The sequence below is a fragment of the Archocentrus centrarchus genome, chromosome 21 (genome assembly GCF_007364275.1).
Source record: "Archocentrus centrarchus isolate MPI-CPG fArcCen1 chromosome 21, fArcCen1, whole genome shotgun sequence".
Lineage (NCBI taxonomy): Eukaryota > Metazoa > Chordata > Actinopteri > Cichliformes > Cichlidae > Archocentrus > Archocentrus centrarchus.
In genome coordinates, this window is record NC_044366.1 from 31,465,989 (window position 1) to 31,488,010 (window position 22,022).

At 40.4% G+C, this 22,022-nt stretch overlaps 3 protein-coding genes across 3 annotated transcripts; all 3 read left to right on the forward strand.

Annotated features, from left to right (window-relative positions):
* The first annotated feature begins 794 nt into the window (after positions 1 to 794).
* On the forward strand, positions 795 to 2,079 carry LOC115800101 (trace amine-associated receptor 1-like). The gene is made up of 2 exons (XM_030757351.1): positions 795 to 967; positions 1,266 to 2,079. Exons 1-2 carry the CDS (start codon positions 795 to 797, stop codon positions 2,077 to 2,079), a joined length of 987 nt encoding a protein of 328 aa, XP_030613211.1.
* A 6,092-nt stretch (positions 2,080 to 8,171) lies between these two features.
* Positions 8,172 to 9,455, forward strand: LOC115800117 (trace amine-associated receptor 13c-like). The gene is made up of 2 exons (XM_030757366.1): positions 8,172 to 8,344; positions 8,642 to 9,455. The coding sequence occupies exons 1-2, from the start codon at positions 8,172 to 8,174 to the stop codon at positions 9,453 to 9,455; spliced, it is 987 nt and encodes a 328-aa protein (XP_030613226.1).
* An 8,385-nt stretch (positions 9,456 to 17,840) lies between these two features.
* Positions 17,841 to 19,126, forward strand: LOC115800071 (trace amine-associated receptor 13c-like). The gene is made up of 2 exons (XM_030757324.1): positions 17,841 to 18,013; positions 18,313 to 19,126. The coding sequence occupies exons 1-2, from the start codon at positions 17,841 to 17,843 to the stop codon at positions 19,124 to 19,126; spliced, it is 987 nt and encodes a 328-aa protein (XP_030613184.1).
* The last annotated feature ends 2,896 nt before the right edge of the window (positions 19,127 to 22,022 follow it).

Below are 22,022 nucleotides of genomic sequence, written 5' to 3' on the forward strand. Positions count from 1 at the left end.
TCTGTGTTATGTTTATGCTTGTTTTGGATGGATGTTCTGTTAACTGCAATTTCCCCATTTGTGGGACTAATAAAGGCATTCTTGATTCTTGATTCTTGATTGATTCTTGAAGACAACCTTTTATTTAACCCTGGAACAGCATTTATACTCAAAATTCAATTAGCCATCATTCACCATTCCTATTCAGTGCTGACAGCTGCAAACATTATGAGATTGTGGTCCTCCTCTAACTTACATTATCTCTATTTGAGTTGCTGTCTAACCATTGACCTCTATGAACCAGCAACTACAGCCTTGCACATTCCTACCTAGACTTTTATATTTTAAGCTGCTTTGCTGTCTAATTGATCAGGTGATTTTCTGGGTAAGCACTCATCTATTACAGCACATCTGTTAATATCCTTTATGGGGAATTTGGCTCATTGATAATTACATTCCACGTACTCATAAGGAATGGCCACATGGTGGCTCATGATATTTACACATCACTCCCCAGTCTTATGTGTAAGTTTATTTATTTGTTATTATTTGTAGGGAGTGATGCACATGAAGCATATGTTCCCACCTTAATCTTTATTTTGCTGCTGTAATAAACCAAAACTGACTGACTGTCAATGTTGTTGTGCAGCATTAAATTGGACTTTTTTTCTCAGCAGGAAGTGATTGGTTGAAGCAGGCAGAAGAACTCCGGAGGAGGAGTAAGTGATGTAGAGTTGGCATGCAGGTGGGAATAAATCCACTCTGTGACAAAAAGTCACAGTGATCAGAGCTGCAGCAGCTGCAGCTGCCTGATGATGGAGATACAGAATGAAGTAGAGCTCTGTTTTCCACAACTCCTCAACAGTTCCTGCAGAAAGCAGACACTTCACTGGTCCAAAGCTGTGCTCCTGAACATTGTGCTGTCCTTCATCATCCTGATCACTGCTGCTCTCAACCTGCTGGTCATCATCTCAGTCTCCCACTTCAGGCAGAGTTTAACTCTCAGCTGAAACTACAGTTTAAGTTTTAGAAACTTTAACACTGTCATTTATGTCATTTGATCTAAGAATGAATGAATGAAGTGAATGTGAAACATTCTTGTTGTATTTTAACCATAACTGTAAAGTTTTATGCGCCAACACTGAATCAGACCTTAATAATGAAACATTTTTACTAATGAAACTTTCACTCAAGACATTTTAACAATTTGAGAAGTGGAAGAACATGGATGGATGGACATTCTAATATTTTTCATCCATATTATTTTCTTTTCTCTCTCCCTGCAGGCAGCTCCACACACCCAGTAACATCATCCTCCTTTCTCTGGCTGTCTCAGACTTTCTCGTGGGTCTCCTGTTTATGCCATTAGAAATCCTTCGAAACGCGATGTGTTGGGTTCTTGGTGATCTCATGTGTTCTGTTTATTGGTATCTGACTGTCAACATTGTCTGTGCTTCAATAGGGAACATAGTTCTCATATCAGGTGACCGCTATGTGGCTATTTGTGACCCTCTGCATTACCGCACCAGAATCACTGTGGGGAGAATCAAACTCAGTGTTTGTCTGTGTTGGTTTTATTCAACTGTCTACAGCAGTCTTTATACAAAGGATATCCTGATTGAACCAGGCAGGTATAATTCCTGCTATGGAGAGTGTGTGTTTTTCAGCAGTGGTATTGCAGGGATTGTCGATCTTGTTTTATCCTTCATTGTTCCAGTTTCTGTCATCATAGTTCTGTATATGAGAGTGTTTGTGGTGGCTGTGTCTCAGGCTCGTGCCATGCGCTCTCATGTTACAGCTGTCACACTTCAGCGTTCACTGAATCAAACAAACAGATCTGAGCTGAAAGCAGCCAGGACTCTTGGGGTTCTTGTTGTTGTGTTTCTGGCAAGTTTCTGTCCATATTACTGCTACTCTCTGGTTAATGAAAATGTGCTCAATGATCCATCTGCATCTTTTGTGGTGATGGTCTTTTATTTGAACTCTTGTCTAAATCCTTTGATCTATAGTTTGTTTTACCCCTGGTTTAGAAATGCTGTTAAACTTATCATCACTCTGCAGATATTCAAGTATGACAGCAGTGAGGCAAAAATACTATAGAAATATGATGAAACCTGCAACACTAAGATTTTAAATCAGTAAATTAAAATATTCATTCTGGAAATGTAAAGCTGCTTTCTACTGTATGAGAAACAAACAGGAAAAAATACAGAATTTGTTGTGTTTAAATTATGACAATTATATAAATGTGAACATCTATAACTTTTAACTTTTGCAGTTTTCTGCGTAAAGAATTATTCAGATTGGATTTCACTGTGTTGCTGAAACAGAATTATGGCTGCATGACTGACACACCTGCAGACACACCTGCAGAAATTGTGACCTAACATTAGTTAGGTCACAATTTCCAGTCATGTTGAATGTATCCTGCAGTGTGATGTAGTCAGTAGGAGCTGACTGATCAGCATTATTTGCATTGAATAAGATCAAACAATGATTTTGATTAGTGATAGATGAAGTATTTTGTTGACTGTGAACACACATAAGGAGCAACATTTCCAGTAAAATGTACTTATGTCCTTTTGATCAAAAAATAATAATAATAATAATAAAAATCACACAATAAACTTTACTTGATAGTTTCCTGAACAAAAATCACAAGGTATTTCCACATGGAAATTGTTCCATTGTAATTTTCACTATTTTTGTTCTGTTTGCTCTGTGTTGTTGACGACTGCTTCAATATGATAGGCTGAGGACAGAACAAAGAAATGATGATTTGATTTAAATATTTAGCAGCACGCTTGTCAGGTGAACCCCTCAAAAAAAGCTCAAATCAAAATGAGGTGGGGGTCACAGCATGGCCTCACTGTTAGTACTTCCATCCCTGGGAACTCTCTGTATTTGCTGGTGCCAAAGTGTGCCACACTTTTGTTCTGATTTTAGGAAAATAAATATTATCAACAAGCATCATTAATTATCTCTTTCTCACTTGGAAGACTGTATAAACAGAGTAAGAACAATTTTTTAACCCAAGTACTTCAGTGCTTTTGCATGCTTAATGTTAAGTTGTACGTTGCCCACTGTGCATGCGTCTAAGGGAGGAGCTGTGAGTGTGCAAAGGGTGAAGGTTGTTGGTCTTGCTAATGGTGGCCATTAAAAGTGTGGATTCTAACGTCAGTGATGTGATTATTAAATTTACCTTGGTAGCAGAGGATGTCTTGTGTGACATATCTATCTTGGCGTCAAATACAAAACATGCTACAATTCAATTGTTGCACTGTGCAAACAAACTGATCAGAAAACTTAAATTTGAATTAGTTACCCTGACGTTTCAATGCTTGGGAGACAACAAAACCCACAAGTTAGTGGTGTTCAGTGATTCCTCAGTGGGAAACCTCTAGGATGGAGGGACACAAGGTGGACATTTCATCATGCTGACTGGAGAAGATGAAAAACTTTTTCATGATGGCAGTCAAAATGGATCAGGAGTGTGGTACGAAGCATGTTAGCTAGAGATACTTCAGCACCTGCAGATGGGATTGATAGTGCTGTCTTTCTAGTTACACTATTCAGAGTTCATGGTTGTGATGGCACAACATCCTGCCCATTATCTGTGTAATGGGCAGTGATGTCAGTAATGTGTTAATTAGAAACTTGTTACTTTAATCTACTTTTTTCTGTAACGAGTAATCTAACGTGTTACTATTTGCAGTCAGTAATCAGATTAAAGTTACTAATCGAAGTCATTTTTCTTAGCAAAAAGATATATTTGTGCTTTTTTTCAGTGACGTCTGGCTGATGCGATAATTAAGTCCTATGTTAATAGCACACAGCGACACAAATGTAAACAATGGAGGGAGGAGAGAGACGAGCATTTTCTAGCTGGAAATACAGGAACTATTGTGTCAGCTAAAGATGATAATATCAAGGTTAGTTCTGCACTCTGTGCTGGTGACAAAGTGTTATCTAGCTTCAAAAACACTACGTCAAAAGTGAAGAAACTGACGGTGTTGTGCCAAAAAGTGATTTTCGGTGTTTGACAAAAAAGTGATTGCCTTATTTAAACAGCTGTAACTGACTTGTTGAGCTATAATGTGTGAAACGTGTCAAACAAATCTCTCATGGATGATATCAGGTCATTTTGAACGAGAACCAGCATTTCTGTCACAAGGTAGAAGCTGCACTCAGTTTTTGGCAAAGTGACTTTTATATATTTTTTTATCAAGGTAAAAACTGTCATTGACATTACAAATGTCTTTTTAAACAGAAATCTGGCTCAGAAGGCTGCAGAAATCACAACAAACATCACAGATCTATAAAGATATTTGAAGTGGCCAAAAAGCACTGGGTTGATTATAATGTAGGTCCAATAACACAGACTCCTAAAGATTGTTGACAAACAGGTTATTTCTTCATTTTAAATATAAGCCTTTCATAAATCATGCTGCCCTCACTCTATTTTCCAATATAAGCAAAGACATTACACATAATGTCATAGTGTTCGGTGAATGGGTGGGACTCAAAACACAGGATTCTGATGAAAAGGTCACAAGTTTATTGTCCAATACTGGTTTTCAGACTGAACGGGAAATCTCCAGATCCAGTGGGGCTTCCGGTCTCCAAGCAGGATTCCTCGAGGTCACTCCTCTCACTCTCGCCTCACTCAGGGGAAAACACACAATCCAGTAGGCAGGTGAATATCTGTGCAGACAGAAGAAGCAGGTGAGTGATACACCTATTGCGTTCAATAGCATAAGCAGTAATACAGGAGCCAATTTACTAATGTGACTCACCTGACAATCCAGCACTGAGTGAACGGCCCGTTTCTGCTTAAGTAGCCACAGTCAAACGAGGGTAATGAGCCACAGGTGTGATCATCCTCTTCACATGTGCAATCAGCTCCCAGGAACCCCGCCTCTGGTATACCAAGGCAGGACACCAACTTCACACACACACACACACACACCACTGAGGAGACGGAGAGAGTGAAAAAGGAGAACAGAGCACCAATCCAAACAGAACAGGCCCTGACACATAAAAAGCACATGGAAACATCGGAATCACTTTATGGCAGACGATCACGTTTTTGGCACAACACCAGCAGCTGTTGAAAGTAACTAATAAAGTAACTTGTAATCTAACTTAGTTACTTCTAAAATTAAGTAATCAGTAAAGTAACTGAGTTGCTTTTTAAAGGAGCAATCAGTAATCATTAATTGGATTACTTTTTCAAGGTAACTATTCCATCACTGGTAACGGACAACCATTCCCTCCTTGATGCTGTCAAGTCTACAAAATATGTAACTGAAAAGAAGCTTCTGTTTGAGATCAGACCAAAGAGCAGCTTGATAACTGCTTAACAATAGTGGGAGCATCTATTGGACTGCTTAAAGCCCTTAGTGAAAGGGAATGGCAATTTAAAGATTAAGTTCAAATAAGTAAAAATAAAATGTATTAATCTGTTGTATATTCTTTAAAGAAAGTGGGGAGATTGTTAAGTTGTATGTAACCTACTGCGCATGCGTATAAGGGAGGAGTCGTGGGTACGCAGGTTGTTGGTCTTGTTAATGGCGCCCATTAAAAGTGTGGATTCTAACATCAGTGGTGTGATTATTGAACTGACACTCAAGATTCGCACCAAAGCATATTCCAGATCTCCTGACACTTTACAGCATTATGAAGTGTGGGAGCCTCACAGTAACCAGTACACAAACTATTATGTGTGTAAACTATCCCTTCAAAGTAAATGCACAGCAGTACTGGGTGTGTGGGTGAACTGGGACACTGAAAAACATCGTGCCAGACCCACCACAGAGAACCAGCAAGCATCAGGAGGCACCTGAAGCTCTCAGGCATTAGGAGCTCTTAGGTGCACAGCTTCATTTACTGCCTGTAAATACTGCACAGTCTCCACTCAGTAGGTTGACCTTTGTCATCAATTTTATTTTATTTTAGTTTTCACACTGAAAAATTGTCACATGGAACAAGTACTTGTGCTTTCTTCAGAGACTCAAACACAGGGGTAATAGCAGCTATGGCTTACTGACTTAATGGGTATTGCTGTTGGTGAAGCCTATAACAGATTTTGGGGGCATCAATCAGGTCTACATCCTATTTAACTTGAGCCCACAGTGTCTTTCTGACTACAGCTTTTCCTGTAGAGCTGGAATAGCTGCAGCTTCTTCATCTGACAGAAATAAGTGTGATGTTGTAAGTAAAATTTTATTTATATCACTTCTCAAGACACCTATCACAACAAAATCACAGCAGAGCATAACAGGAAAAGAAAAAGAGTTAACCAAATTCATGTCTAAAAAGGTGAGTTTTTAACAGTTTTTTTTAAAACAACCTCACTGAATCCACAGCTCTCAAACTCAAAGGGAGAGAGTTGTAGTCGGGGAGCTGCTGTCACAAAAGCTCTGTGTCCTTTAATCTTTAGTTTGTATGTTGTAAAACCAGGAGGCCCTGATCAGACGACCTCAGAGACCTGATGGGCGTTAAGAACAGGTGAGTCCAAAAAATATTTCTAACACACAAAATTTACATGTTTGGTGTGTAAAGGCTGTAACAGACACAGGAAGCAGTGAAGACTGTGAGTTTTAATTTAGAGGTAACATATCACCTGGCCAAGAGTGAGTCAAAGAAGGATGTAACAGAGAGAATCTGCCCATTTTTCAAAATAAAATGTCATTCAGTCTCAGATAATAAGAAAACAGAAATAATATAAGTTTATTCATTCAGTGTCACCCGGTACCAAATGACCTATGGACCGGTACCTGGAGACCTTTGATTTAAATTACAGGAGAAATGTTTGTCTTAATTAGAGGGGAAGCAAAATTGTAAAAAGTGACTTAAAGTGTTAAATTGTATTATATTTTTCACATCAATTCGTGGGCCAGAAGCAGCCTCACATTTTCAAATATGAAAAAACTGATTGTTGGGGAAGTAAATAGCAGACACTCACTGAACCTTTATAAAATATCCCCTTCATATTTTCATTTCACATAAAATGCAAAGTATCAAAGGCATGCCAACAGGGATTTAATTCCTAATTCAGTGTGAAAATTGAAGATCCAGTATCCCAGTATCTCATGAATCCTTGTATTCAGCTGTTCTTCACTGGTGCATGCCACAGACAATATTAAAACACTGCCTCTTGTATTTTACTGCTCCTTAAGATGCTATTAATGTTAGTGAGAGGCTGTTGGAAGTTCTGCTCATGATCTTCTTTGGGTTTCTAAGATTTGATAAATTTACAACTCATTCTTTGATCTTAGGCAGGGATCCTCAAATCCAGGCCTCGACGTCCGGTGTCCTGCAGGTTTAAGATTGTGTCCCTGATCCAACACACCTGATTCAAATGGCTGAATTGCCTCCTCAGTATGCAGTCAAGTTCTCCAGAGTCCTGCTAATGACTTCTATATTTGACTCAGGTGTTTTGAAGCAGAAACACATCTAAAACCTGCAGGACACCGGACCTCGAGGCCTGGATTTGAGGATCCCTGATCTAAGACAACCTTTTATTTAACCCTGGAACAGCATTTATACTCAAAATTCAATTAGCCATCATTCACCATTCCTATTCAGTGCTGACAGCTGCAAACATTATGAGATTGTGGTCCTCCTCTAACTTGCATTATCTCTATTTGAGTTGCTGTCTAACCATTGACCTCTATGAACCAGCAACTACAGCCTTGCACATTCCTACCTAGACTTTTATATTTTAGGCTGCTTTTCTGTCTAATTGATCAGGTGATTTTCTGGGTAAGCACTCATCTATTACAGCACATTTGTTAATATCCTTTATGGGGAATTTGGCTCATTGATAATTACATTCCACGTACTCATAAGGAATGGCCACATGGTGGCTCATGATATTTACTCATCACTCCCCAGTCTTATGTGTAAGTTTATTTATTATTATTTGTAGGGAGTGATGCACATGAAGCATATGTTCCCACCTTAATCTTTATTTTGCTGCTGTAATAAACCAAAACTGACTGACTGTCAATGTTGTTGTGCAGCATTAAATTGGACTTTTTTCTCAGCAGGAAGTGATTGGTTGAAGCAGGCAGAAGAACTCCGAAGGAGGAGTCAGTGATGTAGAGTTGGCATGCAGGTGGGAATAAATCCACTCTGTGACAAAAAGTCACAGTGATCAGAGCTGCAGCAGCTGCAGCTGCCTGATGATGGAGATACAGAATGAAGTAGAGCTCTGTTTTCCACAACTCCTCAACAGTTCCTGCAGAAAGCCGACACTTCACTGGTCCAAAGCTGTGCTCCTGAACATTGTGCTGTCCTTCATCATCCTGATCACTGCTGCTCTCAACCTGCTGGTCATCATCTCAGTCTCCCACTTCAGGCAGAGTTTAACTCTCAGCTGAAACTACAGTTTAAGTTTTAGAAACTTTAACACTGTCATTTATGTCATTTGATCTAAGAATGAATGAATGAAGTGAATGTGAAACATTCTTGTTGTATTTTAACCATAACTGTAAAGTTTTATGCACCAACACTGAATCAGACCTTAATAATGAAACATTTTACTAATGAAACTTTCACTCAAGACATTTTACCAATTTGAGAAGTGGAAGAACATGGATGGATGGACATTCTAATATTTTTCATCCATATTATTTTCTTTTCTCTCTCCGTGCAGGCAGCTCCACACACCCAGTAACATCATCCTCCTCTCTCTGGCTGTCTCAGACTTTCTCGTGGGTCTCCTGTTGATGCCATTAGAAATCCTTCGAAACGCGATGTGTTGGGTTCTTGGTGATCTCATGTGTTCTGTTTATTGGTATCTGACTGTCAACATTGTCTGTGCTTCAATAGGGAACATAGTTCTCATATCAGGTGACCGCTATGTGGCTATTTGTGACCCTCTGCATTACCCCACCAGAATCACTGTGGTGAGAATCAAACTCAGTGTTTGTCTGTGTTGGTTTTATTCAACTGTCTACAGCAGTCTTTATACAAAGGATATCCTGATTGAACCAGGCAGGTATAATTCCTGCTATGGAGAGTGTGTGTTTTTCAGCAGTGGTATTGCAGGGATTGTCGATCTTGTTTTATCTTTTATTGTTCCAGTTTCTGTCATCATAGTTCTGTATATGAGAGTGTTTGTGGTGGCTGTGTCTCAGGCTCGTGCCATGCGCTCTCATGTTACAGCTGTCACACTTCAGCTTTCACTGAATCAAACAAACAGATCTGAGCTGAACGCAGCCAGGACTCTTGGGGTTCTTGTAGTTGTGTTTCTGGCAAGTTTCTGTCCATATTACTGCTACTCTCTGGTTAATGAAAATGTGGCCAATGATCCATCTGCATCTTTTGTGGTGATGGTCTTTTATTTGAACTCTTGTCTAAATCCTTTGATCTATAGTTTGTTTTACCCCTGGTTTAGAAATTCTGTTAAACTTATCATCACTCTGCAGATATTCAGGTATGACAGCAGTGAGGCAAAAATACTATAGAAATATGATGAAACCTGCAACACTAAGATTTTAAATCAGTAAATTAAAATATTCATTCTGGAAATGTAAAACTGCTTTCTACTGTATCAGAAACAAACAGGAAAAAATACAGAATTTGTTGTGTTTAAATTATGACAATTATATAAATGTGAAGATCTATAACTTTTAACTTTTGCAGTTTTCTGCGTAAAGAAATATTCAGATTGGATTTCACTGTGTTGCTGAAACAGAATTATGGCTGCATGACTGACACACCTGCAGACACACCTGCAGAAATTGTGACCTCACAGTAGTTAGGTCACAATTTCCAGTCATGTTGAATGTATCCTGCAGTGTGATGTAGTCAGTAGGAGCTGACTGATCAGCATTATTTGCATTGAATAAGATCAAACAATGATTTTGATTAGTGATAGATGAAGTATTTTGTTGATTGTAAGTTGTACGTTGCCCACTGTGCATGCGTCTAAGGGAGGAGCTGTGAGTGTGCAAAGGGTGAAGGTTGTTGGTCTTGCTAATGGTGGCCATTAAAAGTGTGGATTCTAACGTCAGTGATGTGATTATTAAATTTACCTTGGTAGCAGAGGATGTCTTGTGTGACATATCTATCTTGGCGTCAAATACAAAACATGCTACAATTCAATTGTTGCACTGTGCAAACAAACTGATCAGAAAACTTAAATCTGAATTAGTTACCCTGACGTTTCAATGCTTGGGAGACAACAAAACCCACAAGTTAGTGGTGTTCAGTGATTCCTCAGTGGGAAACCTCTAGGATGGAGGGACACAAGGTGGACATTTCATCATGCTGACTGGAGAAGATGAAAAATTTTTTCATGATGGCAGTCAAAATGGATCAGGAGTGTGGTACGAAGCATGTTAGCTAGAGATACTTCAGCACCTGCAGATGGGATTGATAGTGCTGTCTTTCTAGTTACACTATTCAGAGTTCATGGTTGTGATGGCACAACATCCTGCCCATTATCTGTGTAATGGGCAGTGATGTCAGATAAGATAAGATAAGATAAGATAGTGTTTATTTGTCACATGCACAGTTATACACAGTACAATGCACAGTGAAATGTATTTTGTACCTGCAACCATATATACACACACATATAAATAAGAAGAATAAAAATAAAAAAAAGTAATTCACACTATACACTATACTCTATATACTATACACTATACACACTTTTATAAATTATAATATTTACATTGTGCAATAATGGTCCAGTTAGGGCTCAGAGTTGAGCAGACGGATGGCTTGTGGGTAAAAACTCTTCTTCAACCTTTCAGTCTTAGCCCTCAGGCAGCGGTAACGCCGGCCTGATGGGAGCAGGGAGAAGAGAGAGTGTCCGGGGTGGCTGGGCTGTTTTAGGATCTTCATGGCCCTCAGCCTGCACTGCTTGGTGTAAATGTCCTGCAGGTTGGGGAGGGTGGTTCTGATGGTCCGTTCAGCTGAACGAACCACCCTTTTTAGGGCCATGAAGTCCTGCTTGGTGCAGTTTCCCATCCAGGTGGTGATGCTCCCACGCATGATGCTCTCGATGGTGCACGTGTAAAAGTTCCTGAGCACCTTGAGTGGGAGCTTGAAGTCTCTCAGCCGCCTGAGGAGGTAGAGACGCTCTCTGGCCTTCTTCACAGTGATGTTTATGTGATGAGTCCAGGACAGGTCCTGTGAGATGGTCACTCCCAGGAATTTGAAAGTGTCCACTCTTTCCACCTCAGCACCACTGATGACAAGTGGATGGTAGTCCCTCTGCTGCTTCCTGCTGAAGTCCACGATCAGTTCCTTTGTTTTGCTGACGTTGAGCAGGAGGTGGTTCTCCTGGCACCAGTTCTCCAGGCGGGAGACCTCTCTCCTGTAGGCTGTCTCCTCATTGTGAGAGATTAGTCCCACAACAGCAGTGTCGTCAGCAAACTTGATGATGACGTTGGACTCTGACGTGGCCTCGCAGTCATGGGTGTACAGTGAGTACAGCAGAGGGCTGAGCACACAGCCTTGGGGGGATCCAGTGTTGAGGGTGAGGGAGGATGAGGTGAGGTGACCCACTCGTACCACCTGTGGTCTGCTGGTCAGGAAGCTGTGAACCCACCTGCACAGGGATGGGCCCAGGCCCAGGTCCAGCAGCTTAGAGACCAGCCTGGAGGGAACTATGGTGTTGAATGCTGAGCTGTAATCTACAAACAGCACTCTCACATAGTTCCCCTTACCAGTGTCTATGTGTGAAAGGGTCTTGTGGAGGAGGAAGGATATGGCGTCATCTGTGGATCTGTCTGGCCGATATGCAAACTGTAGTGGGTCGAGGGTGGTGGGCAGTGAGGAGGTGATGAATGTCTTGATGAGTCTCTCAAAACACTTCATCACCACAGAGGTGAGTGCTATGGGCCTGAAGTCATTGGGGCTGCTGGGGTGTGGTTTCTTTGGGACAGGGACTATGATGGACTTTTTAAAGCAGGTGGGAATCACACACAGTTTCAGTGAGAGGTTGAATATCAGTGTAAACACAGGTGCCAGCTGGTCAGCGCAGGTCTTAAGGCCACGTCCACTAATCCCGCCTGGTCCAGCCGCTTTCCTGGTGTTTACACGTCTAAACGCCCTCCTCACGGCGCGCTCCGTCACAGTGAGTGTCTCCGCCCCTCCAGCCGGGAGCGCAGCGGGCTGTCGGCTTCCCGACTCAAAGCGCGCAAAGAAGATGTTGAGTTCATCAGCCAGAGAAGCGTCGGCACTCACCGGGTGTGTGTGTGGTGCTTTGTAGTCCGTGATGGTGCGTAGTCCCTGCCACAGTCCCCTGGGGTCAGACTGTTGTAGTTGCTGTTCCAGTCTGCGGCCGTAGCGATGTTTAGCCTCTTTCAGTAATGTGTTAATTAGAAACTTGTTACTTTAATCTACTTTTTTCTGTAACGAGTAATCTAACGTGTTACTATTTGTAGTCAGTAATCAGATTAAAGTTACTAATCCAAGTCATTTTTCTTAGCAAAAAGATATATTTGTGCTTTTTTTCCCTATCAGTGACGTCTGGCTGATGCGATAATTAAGTCCCATTTACAGCATGAGGACAATAATAGCACAGTGACACAAATGTAAACAATGGAGGGAGGAGAGAGACGAGCATTTTCTAGCTGGAAATACAGGAACTATTGTGTCAGCTAAAGATGATAATATCAAGGTTAGTTCTGCACTCTGTGCTGGTGACAAAGTGTTATCTAGCTTCAAAAACACTACGTCAAAAGTGAAGAAACTGACGGTGTTGTGCCAAAAAGTGATTTTCGGTGTTTGACAAAAAAGTGATTTCCTTATTTAAACAGCTGTAACTGACTTGTTGAGCTATAATGTGTGAAACGTGTCAAACAAATCTCTCATGAATGATATCAGGTCATTTTGAATGAGAACCAGCATTTCTGTCACAAGGTAGAAGCTGCACTCAGTTTTTGGCAAAGTGACTTTTATATATTTTTTTATCAAGGTAAAAACTGTCATTGACATTACAAATGTCTTTTTAAACAGAAATCTGGCTCAGAAGGCTGCAGAAATCACAACAAACATCACAGATCTATAAAGATATTTGAAGTGGCCAAAAAGCACTGGGTTGATTATAATGTAGGTCCAATAACACAGACTCCTAAAGATTGTTGACAAACAGGTTATTTCTTCATTTTAAATATAAGCCTTTCATAAATCATGCTGACTGCACTCTATTTACCAATATAAGCAAAGACATTACACATAATGTTATAGTGTTCAGTGAATGGGTGGGACTCAAAACACAGGATTCTGATGAAAAGGTCACAAGTTTATTGTCCAATACTGGTTTTCAGACTGAACGGGAAATCTCCAGATCCAGTGGGGCTTCCGGTCTCCAAGCAGGATTCCTCGAGGTCACTCCTCTCACTCTCGCCTCACTCAGGGGAAAACACACAATCCAGTAGGCAGGTGAATATCTGTGCAGACAGAAGAAGCAGGTGAGTGATACACCTATTGCGTTCAACAGCATAAGCAGTAATACAGGAGCCAATTTACTAATGTGACTCACCTGACAATCCAGCACTGAGTGAACGGCCCGTTTCTGCTTAAGTAGCCACAGTCAAACGAGGTAATGAGCCACAGGTGTGATCATCCTCTTCACATGTGCAATCAGCTCCCAGGAACCCCGCCTCTGGTATACCAAGGCAGGACACCAACTTCACACACACACACACACACACACACACACCACTGCGGAGACGGAGAGAGTGAAAAAAGGAGAACAGAGCACCAATCCAAACAGAACAGGCCCTGACACATAAAAAGCACATGGAAACATCGGAATCACTTTATGGCAGACGATCACGTTTTTGGCACAACACCAGCAGCTGTTGAAAGTAACTAATAGAGTAACTTGTAATCTAACTTAGTTACTTCTAAAATTAAGTAATCAGTAAAGTAACTGAGTTGCTTTTTAAAGGAGCAATCAGTAATCATTAATTGGATTACTTTTTCAAGGTAACTATTCCATCACTGGTAACGGACAACCATTCCCTCCTTGATGCTGTCAAGTCTACAAAATATGTAACTGAAAAGAAGCTTCTGTTTGAGATCAGACCAAAGAGCAGCTTGATAACTGCTTAACAATAGTGGGAGCATCTATTGGACTGCTTAAAGCCCTTAGTGAAAGGGAATGGCAATTTAAAGATTAAGTTCAAATAAGTAAAAATAAAATGTATTAATCTGTTGTATATTCTTTAAAGAAAGTGGGGAGATTGTTAAGTTGTATGTAACCTACTGCGCATGCGTATAAGGGAGGAGTCGTGGGTACGCAGGTTGTTGGTCTTGTTAATGGCGCCCATTAAAAGTGTGGATTCTAACATCAGTGGTGTGATTATTGAACTGACACTCAAGATTCGCACCAAAGCATATTCCAGATCTCCTGACACTTTACAGCATTATGAAGTGTGGGAGCCTCACAGTAACCAGTACACAAACTATTATGTGTATAAACTATCCCTTCAAAGTAAATGCACAGCAGTACTGGGTGTGTGGGTGAACTGGGACACTGAAAAACATTGTGCCAGACCCACCACAGAGAACCAGCAAGCATCAGGAGGCACCTGAAGCTCTCAGGCATTAGGAGCTCTTAGGTGCACAGCTTCATTTACTGCCTGTAAATACTGCACAGTCTCCACTCAGTAGGTTGACCTTTGTCATCAATTTTATTTTATTTTAGTTTTCACACTGAAAAATTGTCACATGGAACAAGTACTTGTGCTTTCTTCAGAGACTCAAACACAGGGGTATTAGCAGCTATGGCTTCCTGACTTAATGGGTATTGCTGTTGGTGAAGCCTATAACAGATTTTGGGGGCATCAATCAGGTCTACATCCTATTTAACTTGAGCCCACAGTGTCTTTCTGACTACAGCTTTTCCTGTAGAGCTGGAATAGCTGCAGCTTCTTCATCTGACAGAAATGAGTGTGATGTTGTAAGTAAAATTTTATTTATATCACTTCTCAAGACACCTATCACAACAAAATCACAGCAGAGCATAACAGGAAAAGAAAAAGAGTTAACCAAATTCATGTCTAAAAAGGTGAGTTTTTAACAGTTTTTTTTTAAAACAACATCACTGAATCCACAGCTCTCAAACTCAAAGGGAGAGAGTTGTAGTCGGGGAGCTGCTGTCACAAAAGCTCTGTCTCCTTTAATCTTTAGTTTGTATGTTGTAAAACCAGGAGGCCCTGAGCAGACGACCTCAGAGACCTGATGGGCGTTAAGAACAGGTGAGTCCAAAAAATATTTCTAACACACAAAATTTACATGTTTGGTGTGTAAAGGCTGTAACAGACACAGGAAGCAGTGAAGACTGTGAGTTTTAATTTAGAGGTAACATATCACCTGGCCAAGAGTGAGTCAAAGAAGGATGTAACAGAGAGAATCTGCCCATTTTTCAAAATAAAATGTCATTCAGTCTCAGATAATAAAGAAAACAGAAATAATATAAGTTTATTCATTCAGTGTCACCCGGTACCAAATGACCTATGGACCGGTACCTGGAGACCTTTGATTTAAATTACAGGAGAAATGTTTGTCTTAATTAGAGGGGAAGCAAAATTGTAAAAAGTGACTTAAAGTGTTAAATTGTATTATATTTTTCACATCAATTCGTGGGCCAGAAGCAGCCTCACATTTTCAAATATGAAAAAAACTGATTGTTGGGGAAGTAAATAGCAGACACTCACTGAACCTTTATAAAATATCCCCTTCATATTTTCATTTCACATAAAATGCAAAGTATCAAAGGCATGCCAACAGGGATTTAATTCCTAATTCAGTGTGAAAATTGAAGATCCAGTATCCCAGTATCTCATGAGTCCTTGTATTCAGCTGTTCTTCACTGGTGCATGCCACAGACAATATTACATTTTTTCTCAACTGCCACGACACATTTCTTGAAACCATCCCTCCATGTCTCTAATCTGTAAACACAAAAGTCGATTTTCAGACTACTTTCACGAAACCTCTGACTCTTCCTGCAAAACCAAACTATTGCCTCAGAACAGTTCAAACAGTGCTCAAAAGCAAAGAATGTTGTCAGATCGGACCCAAGTCAATCAAAATGAAAACACTACTGAACACTCATCATGCACATCATAGAAAAAAAGAAAAGACAATGATCAGATCATAAAGTCTTAAGAAATAATCTTTACTGTTCACAAAAATACTTTTTCAAAACAAAACTCCTGTTTAGCAATTGTAGTACACACACACACATATATACATTAGGGGTGGGACTTTAATGCGTTAATTAACGAATTAAAAAATTTAACGCATTTTAATCGCACTTTGCACAATGGAACGTTTTTCACTGCAGGACTCCAGGCACACAGATTATATCGACGCACAATGTGAGAAGCGTGATGAGCTGTGTCCAAATTCATATCGTTTACTTGCAAAAAGTGCTCCGCTGTTTTCGGAGCTGTCCTTTGCCACTGCTCTACCAGCCGCTTGCCTCTCTAGCTGTCAGCTGACCGGACTATCGAGGTTCGCTTTAGCCGGAGAGAACGTCCGACTGCCGTCACATCATTTTCACCCTCCCGCTGATTTTTGCCGCTGAGTGGAAGTTAAACACAGATATAACTCATTCAGACAGAGGCGTGGTGGCCATCGGGAGGTTCGGGAGGTTTCCCGAACAGCCCGTGATCAGAATTTTTATTTATTTTTTTTACCTAATTAAGCACAGCAGCTGCAGCGCTTGTGGCCACAGGTGCAGTCCACACCTGCAAATAAAGTTCTCTTGTCTTAAAAATATGGTTTGTCGGTTTGCCTCTCCAAACCAACTCCCGGGCTGAATTTTAACCCCAGCCAGCCCCTGGTTGCTTATGTATATTGATTCATTCATCAACCAAACTTAAATCAATATTTCTCATGTTAAATAATGAAATGCGATTAAAATACGATTAATTTTAATTAATTAATTACAAAGCTTCTAATTAACTAGATTAATTTTTTTAATCAAGTCCCATCCCTATATGCACACATACTGTGTGTGTATATATATATATATATATATATATATATATATATATATATATATATATATATATATATATATATATATATATATATATATTCAGACAACAGGGTTTAGTGTTTTGGCAATTGAGAAAAACTGTAAAAGACTGCCTCTTGTATTTTACTGCTCCTTAAGATGCTATCGACGTTAGTGAGAGGCTGTTCTGTTATTTAACCCTGGAACAGCATTTATACTCAAAATTCAATTAGCCATCATTCACCATTCCTATTCAGTGCTGACAGCTGCAAACATTATGAGATTGTGGTCCTCCTCTAACTGCATTATCTCTATTTGAGTTGCTGTCTAACCATTGACCTCTATGAACCAGCAACTACAGCCTTGCACATTCCTACCTAGACTTTTATATTTTAAGCTGCTTTGCTGTCTAATTGATCATGTGATTTTCTGGGTAAGCACTCATCTATTACAGCACATTTGTTAATATCCTTTATGGGGAATTTGGCTCATTGATAATTATATTCCACGTACTCATAAGGAATGGCCACATGGTGGCTCATGATATTTACTCATCACTCCCCAGTCTTATGTTTAAGTTTATTTATTATTATTTGTAGGGAGTGATGCACATGAAGCATATGCTCCCACCTTAATCTTTATTTTGCTGCTGTAATAAACCAAAACTGACTGACTGTCAATGTTGTTGTGCAGCATTAAATTGGACTTTTTTTCTCAGCAGGAAGTGATTGGTTGAAGCAGGCAGAAGAACTCCGGAGGAGGAGTCAGTGATGTAGAGTTGGCATGCAGGTGGGAATAAATCCACTCTGTGACAAAAAGTCACAGTGATCAGAGCTGCAGCAGCTGCAGCTGCCTGATGATGGAGATACAGAATGAAGTAGAGCTCTGTTTCCCACAACTCCTCAACAGTTCCTGCAGAAAGCAGACACTTCACTGGTCCAAAGCTGTGCTCCTGAACATTGTGCTGTCCTTCATCATCCTGATCACTGCTGCTCTCAACCTGCTGGTCATCATCTCAGTCTCCCACTTCAGGCAGAGTTTAACTCTCAGCTGAAACTACAGTTTAAGTTTTAGAAGCTTTAACACTGTCATTTATGTCATTTGATCTAAGAATGAATGAATGAAGTGAATGTGAAACATTCTTGTTGTATTTTAACCATAACTGTAAAGTTTTATGCACCAACACTGAATCAGACCTTAAAAATGAAACATTTTTACTAATGAAACTTTCACTCAAGACATTTTAACAATTTGAGAAGTGGAAGAACATGGATGGATGGACATTCTAATATTTTTCATCCATATTATTTTCTTTTCTTGTCTCCCTGCAGGCAGCTCCACACACCCACTAACATCATCCTCCTCTCTCTGGCTGTCTCAGACTTTCTCGTGGGTCTCCTGTTGATGCCGTTAGAAATCCTTCGAAACACGATGTGTTGGGTTCTTGGTGATCTCATGTGTTCTGTTTATTGGTATCTGACTGTCAACATTGTCTGTGCTTCAGTAGGAAACATTGTCCTTCTGTCAGTTGACCGCTATGTGGCTATTTGTGACCCTCTGCATTACCCCACCAGAATCACTGTGGTGAGAATCAAACTCAGTGTTTGTCTGTGTTGGTTTTATTCAACTGTCTACAGCAGTCTTTATACGAAGGACATCCTGATTGAACCAGGCAGGTATAATTCCTGCTATGGAGAGTGTGTGTTTTTCAGCATTGGTATTGCAGGCATTGTCGATCTTGTTTTATTCTTTATTGTTCCAGTTTCTGTCATCATAGTTCTGTATATGAGAGTGTTTGTGGTGGCTGTGTCTCAGGCTCGTGCCATGCGCTCTCATGTTACAGCTGTCACACTTCAGCTTTCACTGAATCAAACAAACAGATCTGAGCTGAAAGCAGCCAGGACTCTTGGGGTTCTTGTAGTTGTGTTTCTGGCAAGTTTCTGTCCATATTACTGCTACTCTCTGGTTAATGAAAATGTGGCCAATGATCCATCTGCATCTTTTGTGGTGATGGTCTTTTATTTGAACTCTTGTCTAAATCCTTTGATCTATAGTTTGTTTTACCCCTGGTTTAGAAATGCTGTTAAACTTATCATCACTCTGCAGATATTCAGGTATGACAGCAGTGAGTCAAACATACTATAGAAATATGATGAAACCTGCTCCACTATTTTAAATCAGTAAAATTAAATATTCATTCTGGAAATGTAAAACTGCTTTCTACTGTATCAGAAACAAACAGGAAAAAATACAGAATTTGTTGTGTTTAAATTATGACAATTATATAAATGTGAACATCTATAACTTTTAACTTTTGCAGTTTTCTGCGTAAAGAATTATTCAGATTGGATTTCACTGTGTTGCTGAAACAGAATTATGGCTGCATGGCTGACACACCTGCAGACACACTGTTAGGATTTATTTTTATCAACCATACTGACATTTGAAGTTATTATTCCTACTTCTGTTTATTTACAACTAAACTGCTTTCTACACTGTAATGAATGCATATTGTGTGTCTAAAAGTAGTAGGAAGGTTTGAGGCCTGTTTGAGTTGCTCTTATTTGTGTTCAGGCACCAGCAGCTCTGCTACCCCTCCCTAACAGTCTGCTGTGGCCCAGCAGGCCCTCTCAGATCATCCTCAAAGCATACTCATCTTCTGCCCTAGCCCCGTTATGAACCTGTTGCTCATTAAATTCATGCTTAGGGGTCTCAACTCATAAAATTGCCCAATTTTGGGTCCATGTACAGGACACCAGTCATCCTGTTTGCCCATTTGTGGTGGCTGTGTCTCAGGCTCGTGCCATGCGCTCTCATGTTACAGCTGTCACACTTCAGCTTTCACTGAATCAAACAAACAGAGCAAATGCCTTAAACAGGTAAAGGGAGAAAAATAAGGGTGGAAATACTTGGGGAAAACTAGAAGATAGTGGGGAGGTTAATTAAATATCTGTAAATGGTGGAATAACAGATAAAATTATGTAAAAGTATTAATTAATTATATTTGAAATAAGAGGACACCAGTCATCCTGTTTGCCCATTTTTTGATTTGTACTGGTTATAGGGATAAATCTGTCCAGTGGACCTAGCCGTAGGCTAACTTGCTTATGTAGCACAGCCAAAAACTTTGGAAATGCAAATCAAGAAAGTATAAATCTGTCCATGCAACAGGTCCGGGGGCAAAGTGGGCCTCATTTCGTCCTCATATCTGGTCCTTCTCCCTCATATCTGGTCAAGCATATGTGTGAGGGGTTGTAAATCCTTCTCCAAGAGTGCCTTAGGATGGCCTCAAGGAGGATGTGGCTGACAATTACTGTGATGAATTTTTCTTACTGTCTTGTTGATGTATTGAAAATGCTCCGGGATGTTTGTGCCCTTTCAGATAATGACAGTAGAATTAATGGCAGTTTCTAATGAAAGTTTGCAAAGTGCAGACTCAGCACAAATCGTAGACAAAGAAAGGGAAAGAGTATAAATACCATGGTTAGAAGAGGAGAAGAGAGAAGAGACAATGTAGCGACTGTCTTTGTCCGTGTTGTCCGTTTTTCCAGCAACTACTAAGGCACAACCTCCCGGGAGGGCTTCTTGCTTTTACTTTTTGCTTTTTGTCCTTTGTTTTTTGTGTTTGTATATTTCTAAGTACTAGTAACTTTTTTGCAACAGAGCTTGCTCATCGCCATGGATCATTTGGACAGTTTGATTTTATTTAGACTCATACTTAATCCCTGCACAGGCTCTCCTCGGTCGGAGGGAGTGATGAGGAAGCCGGGGCATGATCAACAGGTTCTTTCTTCTTTTCTGTTTCTCTGTGTGTGTAACTCAGTCTTCATATGCCACTGTCTGTCTTTTTAACTATTTGTGTGCTACTAAGATGTCTAATAAACAGCCTGCATCAGAACCTGCTCAACCCTGTGATTTGTGGGTAACTATGGTTTTAATTGGGTTTTAATTTGCAGTCAAAAAGGAACATGGAGACCCCTAAAATGTATCCTACATTAATTGGCGTTGTGAACAGGGTTTGAGGTAATAAAGATGTCAGCGTCCAACGACCGTGCGGGTTTTTGCTGGCTGCTCAGAACGCACCAAAGCTGCGGCCAAAATTCAGTAAAACAGAGTTTTTCTGCAATAAATTTGGTGCAGTCTGAGAGGCAGTGAGAGCTCTGCCTGGATCGGAGGAAATCACCTCTTAAAGCAAAGCTGTCATCTTACCTTCAAATAAAAAACAGAGGGTCTCCACCGAGCTGATAAAGGATAAAATATTGCATTGTTTAAATTAATGATCACTGGTTGAGCAGGTTTCTGTGTTGTGTTATGTCTTGCATGTTTTAACTGGAGATGGCGGAGGCAGAGTAAATGGCGCCTTGTGTATGTGGGTAACCGGTTTGTGTGTGTGTGTGAGTGACTGAAATCGCTGCGGTGTGTGGAGTTGTGTGTGTTTGTCTGTCTTGTCTTGGTTGATATTGGATAATATAGCGCTACAGTCCGTCACGGGGGTTACCGCCGGATTCGTCTTGCCCGACCTCTTTTTCGGGCACTACGGAACGGGGCTGCACACCGGGGATTAGGACGCTGCCCAAGGCGCGAATCTGAGGACGCTTTTGGGGGTTTCAAGGCTTAGGATTTGAGACTTTTAATTAACAAAACCCGAGGATTCGGATTGGAGGTTTTAGTGAATAAAAAGCTAGCAAGCCACAAGACTGTTGCTGCCGTCGTCCTTCCGCATCCGGAGAGGACCGGGTCCGGAAGGAGGTCCAGCGCAGGGCATTGGGGGCTAACAGACTGGCGGTTGAGATACGCTCTTGGATTTTTCAGAATTGAAATTCTGAGATTTTTTTGACAAGACATCGATACGGGTCTGAAGGATTGACGTCGGATATTGGTTGGAAAATGATATGCTTGAGCAAGCCGTGATTATCTTGGGCATGAGTTGTGCACGAATGGATCCACTTTTGGCTGTAAGTTTTGCCTTGAAAATATAATACATCGGATGATAGAAACTGTTGTAAAGTTGCTTACATATATTTGTAAATACAATTAGTCA